The sequence below is a fragment of the Geotrypetes seraphini genome, chromosome 10 (assembly GCF_902459505.1).
Source record: "Geotrypetes seraphini chromosome 10, aGeoSer1.1, whole genome shotgun sequence".
Classification (NCBI taxonomy): Eukaryota; Metazoa; Chordata; class Amphibia; order Gymnophiona; family Dermophiidae; genus Geotrypetes; species Geotrypetes seraphini.
This window is the reverse complement of record NC_047093.1, coordinates 51,176,777-51,190,539: the sequence shown is the minus strand read 5'-3', so window position 1 is coordinate 51,190,539 and position 13,763 is coordinate 51,176,777. Positions and strand designations below refer to the sequence as shown.

Sequence of the window (13,763 nt, the reverse complement as noted above, 5' to 3'; positions counted from 1 at the left end):
TCATAGTGAAATTCAGCTTCCATCTGTCACTGACTAAGCAAAGTTCTCTCAGGTTTCAAGAAGCTAGCAGTCACCCATCTTAAAATTACTATTGTAAGTGCTCCGAGTGAATGGTAATGCTTTCTTTAGCAGTTCCAGTATTTCTTTTGTTTTTTTCATGATTCCGTTTTTTGTTCCAAATATTTTATTGGAAATTTTGATGTAAATACAAATAAACAAATATGATACAACAAATTAGAAACAGAAAAAATATGTCATTTCTAATATGCTGTATCATAATTACTAAGAGAGTAAACAGTTAACATTCACATATATTTCAAGAGGGATGAATAGACATTACATTACATTACATTACATTAGTGATTTCTATTCCGCTTGTACCTTGCGGTTCAAAGCGGATTACATAAGAAGAAGCTGGACATTTCCAGGAGGGTACATGACATTTAGGGTAAGACATAGTAACAGAATGAGTATAGTCTTAGTAACATTGGATGAAAGCAGTTATATTACATTGCATATCAAATCTTTTCCAGGCGTTGGTAGGTAATATGATTCGGTATGATGAATTGGGTTTAATTTTTTTTTTTTTTTTTTTTGTCGGTTGAGGGTATGGTGCCAGGGGGTGGGTAAACCTGGTCGGTGTACGTGGAAGAGGAGAGTGAGTTTAGGTGTTTTGAATATGCTTTTTGAAAAGTAGCGTTTTGATTTCTTTACGGAATGCTTTGAAGTCAGATGTTGAGGTTAACAATCTGGTTATAGAGGGTTCGAGTTTTGCTGCATGTGTTGCTATGAGGTTATCATAAAGCTTTTTGCGATGAGTGCCGTTGAGTGGTGGGTATGAGAATGGTGTCAGTGATCTTCTTATTCTGGGTGGAAGGTTACGGTTTAGACGATCGATTAGATAGGCAGGTGCTGTACCGTTGAGTACCTTGAAGATTAGACAGTATAGTTTGAATTGGATTCTGGCTCTAATCGGTAGCCAATGTGAATCTAGGTAGGCGTTAGTTATGTGGTCATATTTTCCGAGGGAATAGATTAGTCTGAGAGCTGTTTTCTGGATGGTCTGTAGTTTTTTGATCATTTTTGTAGGACATGGTAGATATAGGATATTGCAGTAGTCCACAAGTCCTAGTACCAGGGATTGAACAATGATTCTGTTCCTTTTCTTTTGCATTCTTAGTTTTATCTAGCACACTCAAGGGGGAGGGTGGATTAGGGATGTAATTTAATACGATATGTTATAATATGTTGTATAGTATAGTATATTCAATTTTATTTGAGAATGTGATGAAGGGTGGGTGGATGGGGATTTTACACTATTAGATTTTATGTGTTAGATATTATAGTGCTATGTGGAAATTACTTTTATGATATATTTTTGTGCACTTATTGTTTGATTTGAAAATGAATAAAGATTGTTATAAAGAGTGATTAACCTTGCAGTAAATATCAAGTGGTGCCCAAGTCTTTTTAAAACTGAAGAAAGAGTTATTTTTGATCGCCATAATTTCTTCATACTGTCTGATAGAACAAAGATAATTCCACTATTCATTAGAACTTATAAATGAGGTGGACAACTGACAACCAAAACATTGTACAGTATAACAAGCAATGGGTGTATGACAATTTCTGGGTTTGAGGAATGTAAGATGATTATTTTATAAGATATAGGCAGTGAAATGTCCAAGTTTAGTATAGACAATATTTTGAACCACATCGCTGACCAGCAAGGGCTCCTTTTACTAAGGTGCGCTAGCGTTTTTAGTGCACGCACAAAATTATCGCACGCTAAACCGCGCAGTACGCTTCTAGAATAACGTCAGCTCAATGCTGGTGTTAAGGTCTAGCGTGCGCTATTCTGCACATTAAGGCCCTAACACACCTTAGTAAAAGGAGCCTCAAGTTTGAACATTTGAGCTTGTAAAGAAGTGATGCATTAAAGTTCCAGGTTCCTTGGAGCAAGACCAGCATAAATCGGAAGAGTTATTAAAAAGAATCTTAGCTAATTTAGCAGGAGTCTAGTAAGCATTATAAAATAAGTGGATTGACAGATGTTTCTATGTTTCTTTATTTTTGATATACCGTTTATTATACAGGTATCTAAACGGATTACAATAAAATTTAATAAATATATTTAAAAAAAGAATAAAAACTTATCTAAACTAAGGAAATGGAGAACATTTGCTTTTGGACGTACATGATACATTAGGAAAGGATGGGAAGGAGAGATTAATAATACATCGAGATGAAAATAAAAATAAAAGAGGAAAATGGGAAAGAGAAATACAGTTGGGTTGGGGAGGTCACTTCAAAGGAAGCGTTTTGGTTGTCTTGAGAATTTTGCAAAGGATAATCAATTTTCATAGGAAATGGAATTTACAGATTAAAGGCGTCTTTAAAAGGAAATGTTTTAAGTTTGGATATAAATTTATCTAAAGAGTTTTCTAGACGAAGATCAGTGGGAAGAGCATTCCACAGTGTAGGAGCTGTAACAGAGAAGATGGATTTGCGGGTAGTGTCATAAGAGTTCTTGAATTGGAGAGATAGATGGAGGCAAACATGGTAGGATGTGCTGAAAAGTTCCAAAAAGAAGCACAGTCAAATTCGTTAGTATTTAGTTGTAATTCCTATTCTCAAAATGATCCAAAAGGAGTTGCCACATTTAGGTTAAGATCCTGTAATTTTTATGCTTTTTTATTACCAAGCATTAATAATTGGGTAAAAGTGGACACATCTGTTGAATCTTGAGAGATGTTGGAAGTCGATAATGTTAAACTAAGATGGTCTTTAAGCAATGACCAGGTATGAGGATATAGTAAAGTTATATCCCGTAACTCCGCATCTGATAACAATTGACCATTGAACGTGAGAGAGACCATATATTGTTTGATTTCCAGATATCCCTAACATTATTCAGGGGGGTGAGTTTATGCTACTATTGAACCAGAGAGAAGTATGCTCAAGAGCTAATGTTTTGTTATTAACAGATTTACAAAATTCCAAAATAGTCAGAGCTGATGATTTTAATAATCTTAAAAGATTCATTATACTTGAATTTATCCATAAAGGATAGTAAGTGTAATGATTTAGGACAGGGGTAGACAATTCCGGTCCTCGAGAGCCGGAGCCAGGTCAGGTTTTCAGGATATCCACAATGAATATGTATGAGATGGATTTGCATGCACTGCCTCCTTGAGATACAAATCTATCTCATGCATATTTATTGTGGATATCTTGAAAACCTGACCTGGTTCCGGCTCTCGAGGACCGGAATTGCCTACCCCTAGTTTAGGAGAAATTAGGGATGCTTCTAATGAGAGCCATCTCGGAAAATCATGAGTGTCCGATTTGTTGAACCACATTAAAGCTTGTGCCAATCTAAAAGCGGAATGGTATAATTTAAAATTTGGGAGATTTAGTCCTCCGTTGGACTTATTGCTTTATCTTCTCTCACATTCCATAAATGACTCGAAGATAATTCTGGTTTATATAGCTTTATTGCGCAGTTACAGTATTTCTAAAGAACTGGTAAACTGAAAGGAAACTGTGTAGGAATGAAGGGCAGAAATCTCTGTAGAACAGTAGAAAAATAGGAGAAAGTATTTGATGGATCATCAGTCATGCTGCATCAGACCTGCATCAAAATTGTTACAGGTAGCTATTTGATTTTTTTTTTCTTTACTAAGCATTTGGGTACTTAAGTTTTAGAGATTTGTTGTGCCTCATTCAGAGGGCTTTCTAGTGTATAGGTGAGAAAAATAAAAATATAAGAGTTGCCATACTGGGACAGACTGAAGGTCCATCATGCCCAGTATCCTATTTCCAACAGTGGTCAACACAGGTCCCAAGTATCTAGCAAGATCTCAAGAAGTAAAACAGATTTTATGCTGCTTATCCTAGGAATAAGCAGTGGATTTCCCCAAACCATCTTAATAATGGACTATGGACCTCTCTTTTAGGAAATTATTCAAACCTTTTTTAAACCCTGTTAAGTTAACTGATTTCACCATATTCTCTGGCATCTGCCTTTAGCTTTTCTAGGACTTAAAAAAAACACATGATTATCTTTTCTAGTCAGCCTAAAACAGTGTTTCTTAACTCGGTCCTGGACCCTTGCCAGTCAGGTTTTCAAGATATCCACAATGAATATGTATAAACTTGATTTGCATACACTGCTTCCATTATATGCAAATTTCTTTCATGCATATTCATTGTGGATATCCTGAAAACCTGGGGAGTACTCCAGGATTGAGTTGAGAAACACTGGCCTAAAATACAGGTTTACTCTTCCTTACTATGGGTCTGTTTCTTCTCCCCACACCTCTCTTCCTGGCCTCATTTCTCCTTCTCTTGTTCTTTCAGTTCTTTGAGTTGGATGTGTATAACAGTGATGGAACACCCCTCACCTCGGACCAGATTTTCACACAACTGGAGAAGATTTGGAATACATCTCTCCAAACCAACAAAGAACCCATTGGGATCCTCACCTCCAATCACCGCAACAGCTGGGCAAAAGCCTATAACAATCTCATCAAAGGTGAGAAATATTTTTTAATTTCTTTTCTTGGGCCTGGAGAAATTAAATTATATCAGGAGTCTGTCTGAAATAATAGAAATGAGGCTTGTATCTGTGCTTCAAATATGGTTCTCACACACTATCTCTTTCTGTTTTAACCTTGTTACATCATCTGCCTGGAAACAACTTGCTGAATCGGTGCATCATCATATTCCCTCTTTAATCATTTTCATATCCAGACTAAAAATTATCATCTTCTAGAGACTAGTGCTGCCCAATTCACGATTCAAATCGATTCACCGATTCGAATCAGGTGAATCGATTCGAATCGATTCAATTTCCCCAAAAATCGGCCTCCCGATTCAATGACTAACCCTTCTCCCGTACCTTCCAAAAGCAGGAGCTGCAGCACTGCCTCTTGCTGGCCATCCGCTGCCTCTCCTGCTTGACGGGGAAGAGTCGGTAAGAAAGGCCTCCCTCAGCTTCCCCGCTCTTACCTCCTTAAGGCAGCTTGCAGGCTCGTTGGTGTTATAGCGATTCCTGCAGCTGCCCATCGTCCTCAGCGGCACGTTCTCTCTGCTACGTTCTGCCCCTGCTCTGACGTCAGGGTCAGGATCGCGACTGCCGCTGAAGAAGACGGGCAGTTGCAGGGATCGCTATAACACCAAGCTGCCGTGTTAAACTAAAAGTAAGAGCGGGGAAGCTGGGGGAGGATACAGGCTTGCGGGGGGAGCAGGCGTTCGCGGTGGGGAGCAGGCCGAAGAGTGCCTTCACGGCAGGAGGGCAGGCCATTGCTGGGGGGGGAGGTCTTTGTGGCAGGGAGCAGGAGAAAAGAGTGCCTCACGGCAGGAGGGCAGACCATTGCAGGGGGGGGCAGGTCTTCACGGCAGGGAGCAGGCCGAAGAGTGCCTTCACAGCAGGGGGGCAGGCTTGTGCAGAGGGAAGAGGAGAAAGAGTTTCTTCGCGGTGGGGAGGCAGGCCTGTGCAGAGGGAGGAGGAGGAAGGAGTAAGAGAGGGGAGGAGAGATGCCAGACCTGGAGTGAAGGGAAGAGAGAGACCAAACAAAAAAGAGGGGGAGGAAAGCAAAGGAGAGGTGCTGGACTAAAGGAGAGAGAGAGAAGAAATGCAAGACCACAAGGGGAAGGGTACAAAAGGGACAGATACTGCTCCAAAGTAGGTGGGCAGGGTGCAGGAGGGCAGGAGAGATAGGAGAAAGCCTGTTCCCGGGGAAGGGGATACAAGAGGTAAGGAAGAGAGAAAAAAGAAGCTGGATATGGGGAGAGATAAGATGCTGGACATGGAGGGAGCATAGGAACGGGGACAGTACTGGAGAGGGACACAGAAGAGAGATGCTGGATGAAAGGGTAGTTGAGAAAAGGAGAGATGGTGGATCTGGGGATGGTATGGTCCATTGCTGCAGCTGCGGGGGGATGGAGATGAAAAAAAAGAAAGATGCCAGACCTCTGGGGGAGGAAAGGGAAACAGAAGGAGAGCAAAGAGATGGAAGATGGATGGTTAGCACGGAGAAAGAAGAAGAACCTGATCAGAAGATAACCAGACCATCATCCTATCCAAACTCGATTATTGTAACGCCATCTACTTAGGCCTAACGAAAAAAAGTCTTCGCAGACTCCAGCTTATCCAGAACACTGCGGCTAAGCTGATTTTTGCTAAACGCAAATATGACCACGTCTCCCCTCTACTTACCAATCTTCACTGGCTCCCAGTACTTTCCAGAATTCATTTCAAATGCTCCTGCCTGGCTTTCAAGATCATTCACGGCATCCTTCCGCCCCTAATCCCTCTATCCTTCCTCGCCCCGACACCAACTACCACCAGATCTGCCCACAGACATAAACTATCCTTCCCCTCTCTACACGGCATCCTCCACGCAGGTAAACTGGGTAGATCCCTCCTCTCCAAAATCACCGGCCTCTGGAACGACCTCACTGTCCCGCTGCGGAACCTGGACTCCCTCCAACTATTCCGAAAACAACTGAAAACCTGGCTTTTCTCTAGCATATAATTATCTCTTCTCCTGATTACATCCCCTCTTTTTATGCTTTGTAAACTCTTTCTCTTCTCTCTTCCCATATTTTTTAAACTCTGTAAACCGTGTCGAGCTCCACGTCAGTGGAGAAGATGCGGTATATAAACCTAAGGCTTAGTTTAGTTTAGTTTAGTTTAGACCAACATGGGACCAACATGATTTGAAAAATAACCAGACAAGAAAAGGTAGGAAAAATAATTTTATTTTCTGTTTTGTGATTACAATATGTCAGATTTGAAATGTGTATTCTTCCAGAGCTGGTGTTGGACCGCGAACGTGAGCTAGGATTTTTTTTTTTTTTTTAATTCTTTATTCATTTTAAACGTGAGCTAGGATTTAACAGAGAGAGGAAAAATATTTTTTGTTTGTTTATTTTGTTTACACCACAGGACCAGTGTGGGTAGGAGAGGGCAAAAGGGGTGAAGAGGCTATAAAATAAACCCACCAAGATGTTTTGAAAAAAACACCCAATTGGGCAGGAAAATTGAATCGAAAAATCAATTCAATAGGCTAAATCGAATCGAATTGAAATTTTTTTTCCTGAATCGGGCAGCACTACTAGAGACTGCTTTTACATTTGACCACTTCTTAATAATAACCATTCTTCAAGAATTTTTTTGTCATGTATATTTATTTTAACTGGATTATAACTTTATCCCAGGACAAGCAGGCAGCATATTCTCACATATGGGTGATGTCATCCACGGAGCCTGTTACGTACAGTATGAAAAGTGTACTGTCAATTTAAGTTTTAAGAAACTTTATAACTGCACTGCACCTGTGCGAGTGCCTTTCTGCCCGATGCCTGCTCGTGGTATCTCAGTTCTTCGTTTTACAATGAATGAAGAAGTCTCTTATTTGATTTTTATTTTTTTGGTTTTTTTTTAATCCTAGTCTGGGCCGCAACTCAGGGATTGTGTAACAATACATACAAATCTGAGCTAGTGCGGCATCAGTTGCATTTTTGAGTTCCACTTCCATTGATGAAAACTGCTAAGCAACTACTTGGCCCTCAGCTCACACGCTCACCTCTCACTACTGTCTGGAATCCTTTTCCAGATGAGATTATCACTTCAGCCAAGCAGTATTACAAAATTGAATCTCTCAATGGTCAACTCTTCCTCCATCCCATTGCAGTAAGCTAGGAAGTCCCATATGTGAGAATATGCTGCTTGCTTGTCCTGGGATAAAGCACAGTTACTTACCGTAACAGGTGTTATCTGGGGACATCAGGCTGATATTCTCACATCCTACCCACCTTCCCTAGTTCGCTTCTTAGCTTGCATATGGAATTGAGGTACTGTGAGCGGGCATCGGGTGGGAAGGCACTCGCACAGGTGCGGTGTGGACAGTCATGAAGTTTCTTAAAACTTAAAGTGACAGTACACTTTTCATACTATCCGTACCGTGCTCCATGGATGACATCACCCGTATGTGAGAATATCTGCCTGCTGTCCCCGGATAATACCGGGGAACTCTTAACATGTCTGTACAGCACTGCATACACCTTTCAGCACTTTAAGAAAAAGTAGCATGTTTATGATTGATTAAAATTTGCTATACTGCCTTTTGTAGTGAGTACAACAAAGTGATTTCATATTTTAAAACTTCTAGAAATAGAAAAGAACCTCAAAATTTGATAGGACAGAACAGAAAACAAGCAAAGGAGACCTTGTCATAGCCACCATCACATCCATAGCAAGGAAAACTGAAAGGACAACAAATATGGAAGTCAGTAAGGAAAAGAAAAAGCAGGCCCAGATCCTCAGTCTGCTATGTCCCCTAGCCATCACACTTACTTTTTACTTTGGGAATATTAAGGTGAATAGGTAGTTCTTAAGGGCAGACCTATATTGTTTGTACAAGGGACAGAGCCTCCCCAAATAGGAGTTAATGCTTTGGGTGAAACATGCCTAAAAATGGAACAGAAAAGCCTTAAGTGACTGTTGGCCTTCTCATTAGCACCTGGGAAAGGAGCCCACTGGGTTGCAAATAAGGAAATGTATAGAGCAGTTACTACTATGCTGTTTGCTTAGGTGTATCTTGTTGTGTGTGTATGTGGCAGATGGAAAATAAAGCAATATATATCTAGGATTCAGCACTCAGTAGGTGAGCTTTTAAAATCAACTTCTGTTATTGTGTATCCTCTGATTTTGGTGCCCAGGAAAAGTGCAGTTCCTCCTCTCATCAAAGAAACTGAAGGATTTTGTAAGGCCTGTCTAATCCACTCCATTTATTTCCTGGAACAGTTAATATTTGGTTTTCTCCTTACCACTTCCAAACTGGGGATCCTTGTGTGTTTATTTCAGGATTTCTTGAATACATTTAGTGTTTGTGGTTCATTTCCTCTCTTCCCTCCCCCAGATAAAACAAATAAAGAGTCGGTGAAGACAATCCAGAGAAGTATCTTCACTGTCTGCCTAGATGCTCCTATTCCACGGGTCTCAGATGAGCTGTACAGGAGCCGTGTAGCAGCACAAATGCTGCATGGTGGGGGCAGCCGCTGGAACACAGGGAACAGATGGTTTGACAAAACTCTTCAGGTGGGTACAGGAAGAAATCCCAGAAAGGCAGATGGAGTAGACATGTACTTAGCCTCTCTTCTCCATTTTGGGAAAAGCAGTACAAACACACTGGACAAAGTCCCCAGATGAAGGTATTCTGTAGCATTAAAGAGATTGGTGATGCTGAGAATAGAAAACAGAGCACCTGATGTTTCATGGCTTAAAAGTGTAGAGGGAATATATGCAGGTGTGCCTTATAAAGGACTGTGTAAGGGGTTATCTTCTGTTAATGCTACCATTTCACCTCCATATAGCAGGGGCTGCCAGCCCAAGACTGAGTAAACTATATGTCCCAGACTGCACTAGGGTTTATAGCTCAGTTCTGAGCTACCTTAATAAGGTAACCCTGCTGAGTCAGGGGGTAGGGTTCAGCAGGGAGGTGTTTATCTGCCACAGAGTAGAATCATTGGGAGGGAGATCCTAGAGTGAGAGGATCCCAAAGGAGAGAAACCTTCCCTAACTGTGGCTGCATTTAAGCCCTGGGGAGGACTGGAGTGAGAAAACTAGCCGAGAACCCAGGAAAACAGAAGTGAGCTTCTAATCCAAGACCTCTATAAACTGAAATTGCTGGTTTAAAGGTGACTGTCCTGTGTTTGGGATGTGGTAGCTGAGCTGAAGCCAGTTGAGACTGTGGAGAAAAGGGGTTTCTTTCCCCTAAATATTTTTCTGTTTGGACTATTTAACAAGTGAAGTAGAAACCAGACTTGTAGTGCTTTAAACCTGAGAGAACTGGGGAAATTGACCAAAAGCTGAGGTTGCTGGACTGGACGTAATATAGCTAACTGCCTAATGTGTACAGGCTGCTGCACTAGACATGAGATATAATGGAATAGGCTCAGGTAGATGTCTCAATAAAACATTTTGTTGCACCTTCTAAAATGGTTTGTATGTGCTGATTGGGTGAATGTGAAAGGTTCCTGGAAATCCCGGCCAGGAATCTCTCACAAGAACCATTTTAGAACAAGATGCTTATTTAATAAAGGCACCTATCTGTTTTTATATGATACAAACAAATCATGCTTATATTGAAGGTGCCGATATTATGCCTGCTGGTGAGCAGGTGTAAATGTTTGCATGTTCAGTATGTGTTTAAATTGCTGTCCTGAGCACACCTACTGTACAAGTTTACACTGGCTTACATCAAGTATATTTTTACATGTGAAAACCAAAAAAACTCTGTGGAGTGACGATGTTCCTAAATGGACTTTATTTGAAAGTATCAAAGTTCCAAAGGTACACTGAAATCATCCACATAAAATAATTCCATCCACATAAAAGTAAATCATCCACATAAGAGCCTTAAAGGACCTAGTCCGCTAGGGATACAGGACCCAACATGGTCTGCGTTTCGACAAAAAGTCTTCTTCAGGGGTCCCTGGGGGGTCCTATAAAGGTGTGTACGTGGGAAACAATTGTGTGGTGAACCGGAAGTGAGACACTGCTTGCATGTGACCTTGTTTTAGAAAAGCCCATTTATGCATGTAAAGCAGAATTTTACAATTAAGTATGGTTTATAATATTATTCTCATAGTGCTAGATTTGACCAGCAATAAAACACACAAGTTTGTGTGGTTAGCTAAAAGATCCTGTCTAGTTATGGTGAGTAGTTTTATCTCTATCTACACATATATAATTTGCTGACTTGTATCTGTCATGCTCCAGGAAAATATTTATACAATGCTTTTGGGAGACTTCATGGTTGATTTCATTTTCTTAGCACACCCCTTCTGGGTGCCCCATGCAAATTTATGGCTTAAGAACTTTAAAGAAAATGTATAGGATATAAAATGATTTTCTCATGAGACAATGATGGCAGTTCTCTGCGAGTTTCCAGTTGGTGAAATATTCTTTTGCGCACTGTCCAATATCTCTGCAGCATAACAGAACTTCTACTTTTACTTACTCAATTTGTGACTGAAATGCATTCCTGGTGGAGGGGGAGGAAAGGGATTTGAGGATTGTATGTAATCCCATACATGCTTTTTTGATAGGCCCCTAACATAAATTCAGCATATGTTTTGATAAACCCTTCTTATTAGTTCCTTAGTGACCTCACACACCAGTCTGGAACCTGTTGGCTGTGCCTGTTGACCAGCAGATGGAAATAGAGGGGGGGGGGAAAGTCCTTTGTCCAATAAATATACAGTGTAGTTTAGATGCTCAGTATTTCTCGTCTCCAGCAGATGTTGTTGGGCAGACTGTGCATGTCTTGGCCTTATGACTGAAGCAGTTGTAGAACTGGATGTCTGTTGCAGAGGGGTAAAGTCAAAACAAAGCAAAAAAAAAAAAAGCCAAAAAATGAGGATATACAGAAAATTTAAATTTGATCTGGTGGAGGGATGATAAAGAGGAGTCTGAGTTCTGCTCTCTTCCCTTGTTCGCTGCTGTTTACTTCCTTCCCCTGAAAGGTGTTTAAAGGGTTTGTATGGGAAGTTGATTTCTCACCTCAAGACATCAGAAGAATTCTGTTGTGTTTGTTCTGGGCTATACTAGCAGTTAGCAGAAATGATATACAAGGAGGGATGATTTTTTCTTCAGCTAGTCCTGAGGGAGCTCATTGGACAAAGTCCTCAGATGAAGGTATTTTTCTGTAGCATTGATGTGTTCAGGCTTTAAGCTGATCCACTGGTCTTTGCAGACTGAATGGACCTTTTGGCCTTTAGCTGCCATCATGTTTCTATGTAACTCAGAGGCATGCTTAGTTAGGACAAGAGCCTTGAACACATCTGTATTTTATGGTGTGCAGGTACAGATGAGGTCTTCTACCAGCACCACAAGTAGCAGGGACTGTCTTTTAATATGGCTGGCCGGGGAGAACTCACTTTGCAGGAGAACCATCCTTTAGGCCACAACTTCAGGCTTTTGTGTGGCCTGCTTGCTTAAGGAGATCCTGGGGCGTATGTGGTGGGAGTCTGCAGTAGGCCACACTTAGCATGGTCAGTGGGTCTTTTGGTCCTGATAGCCTCTATTCAAGTGCTAACCACAAAACAAGCAAGGACTTGAATTACCAACTACCTTTCAGTAAATTTCACCTTTTTAAAATATTTTTTTTATCTGAAAGGTAGTTGGTAATTTGAGTCCTTGCTTGTTTTGTGGTTGGCACTTAAATAGAGGAAGAGTGTTCATCTTGGCCACCGTTGGAAGAAGAATACTGGGCTAGACGGACTGTCAATCTGATTCAATACGACTGATCTTATGGAACTCTGATCTTCTTCTACTACTACTACTACTATTTACTATTTATTATTTCTATAGCGCTACCAGATGTACATTAAACACTCAAGAAATGGTCCCTGCTTGAAAAAGCGTACAATCTAATTAAATTTTTGGAGGTCCCCCTCTCATTTTTTAGACGGGGAGTACTGCGTCCAGCACTGGTCGCCGTACATGAAAAAGGACACGCTACTACTCAATAAGGTCCAGAGAAGAGCAACTAAGATGTTAAGGGGTTGGAGGGGCTGCCGTACAGCGAAAGATTAGAGAAACTGGGCCTCTTCTCCCTCGAACAGAGGAGATTGAGAGGGGACATGATCGAAACATTCAAGGTACTGAAGGGGATAGACTTAGTAGATAAGGACAGGTTGTTCACCCTCTCCAAGGTAGAGAGAACAAGAGGGCACTCTCTAAAGTTGAAAGGGGATAGATTCTGTACAAACGTAAGGAAGTTCTTCTTCATCCTGAGAGTGGTAGACAACTGGAACGCTCTTCCGATGTCTGTTATAGGGGAAAACACCCTCCAGGGATTCAAGACAAAATTGAACAAGTTCCTGCTAAACTGGAACATATGCAGGTGAGGCTGGACTCATTTAGAGCACTGGTCTTTGACCCGAGGGCCGCCACGTGAGCGGACTGCTGGGCAGGATGGACCACTGGTCTGATCCAGCAGCGGCAATTCTTATGTTCTTATGTAGAGTTGCTAGTACAGATAGATCAGTACAGTTAAATCATAGTTGATTCAGCAGTTAGAGAGGGAATCCTTGAAAAAGCCGCGGTTACTAGGCGAAACATGTCAGATTCACTCCCCTTGGCCGACGGGCAGAATGCATTTTTAATATGCTAAGATAAGTTCATGTCTCTATTTACCATGATAAAGCTAAATGAGGAGTTTAGGGTTAAAAGCTATATTTCACTATATTTATATATTTAACTACACTTTAAAGGTTTAATAAGTAAAAAAATATTAAAAACTGATATATTTTTTCAAAACTAATGAGGAGGTTGGTGCGTAAAGCTCCTTGCAATGAGAGGTTAACTGAGCTCGGAGTGGCACCTCTGAAGTTTTGATACAGCTAAGGTTATTTATTGAAATGGTTTGAGCTTGTTTGAAGGATGGTTTGAGAGAGATTAAATTGGGTTTAAAAAATCTTTTGGGGGGTTTGGATTCCTGAGATTTAATATAGGTACCAAAAAAGACTCAGAGCACTGGAGACAGATTCTGGATCTCATCACAGCTCTGAAGATACTCCGCTTCCACATGGGGACCATTCGGTTGGTCATAGCCTCAGTAGTGCCGGGGGAATTTCTTGCCTCTTTGGATTTAACAGAGGCCTGTCTTCATATCTTCATTTTTTACAGATCACAAAATGTTCTTGAGGTTCCTTGTCCTGGAGCAGCACTTCCAGTTCTCAACCCT

General features: G+C 40.9%; 1 protein-coding gene across 1 annotated transcript in view; it reads left to right on the top strand.

Moving 5' to 3' along the window:
- CRAT (carnitine O-acetyltransferase) overlaps positions 1-13,763 on the top strand; it is a 77,623-nt gene that overhangs the window by 22,921 nt on the left and 40,939 nt on the right. The window contains exons 6-7 of the mRNA XM_033961396.1: positions 4,363-4,537; positions 8,931-9,109. Coding sequence (XP_033817287.1) covers positions 4,363-4,537; positions 8,931-9,109 — 354 coding nt within the window. The remainder of the gene's footprint in view (positions 1-4,362; positions 4,538-8,930; positions 9,110-13,763) is intronic.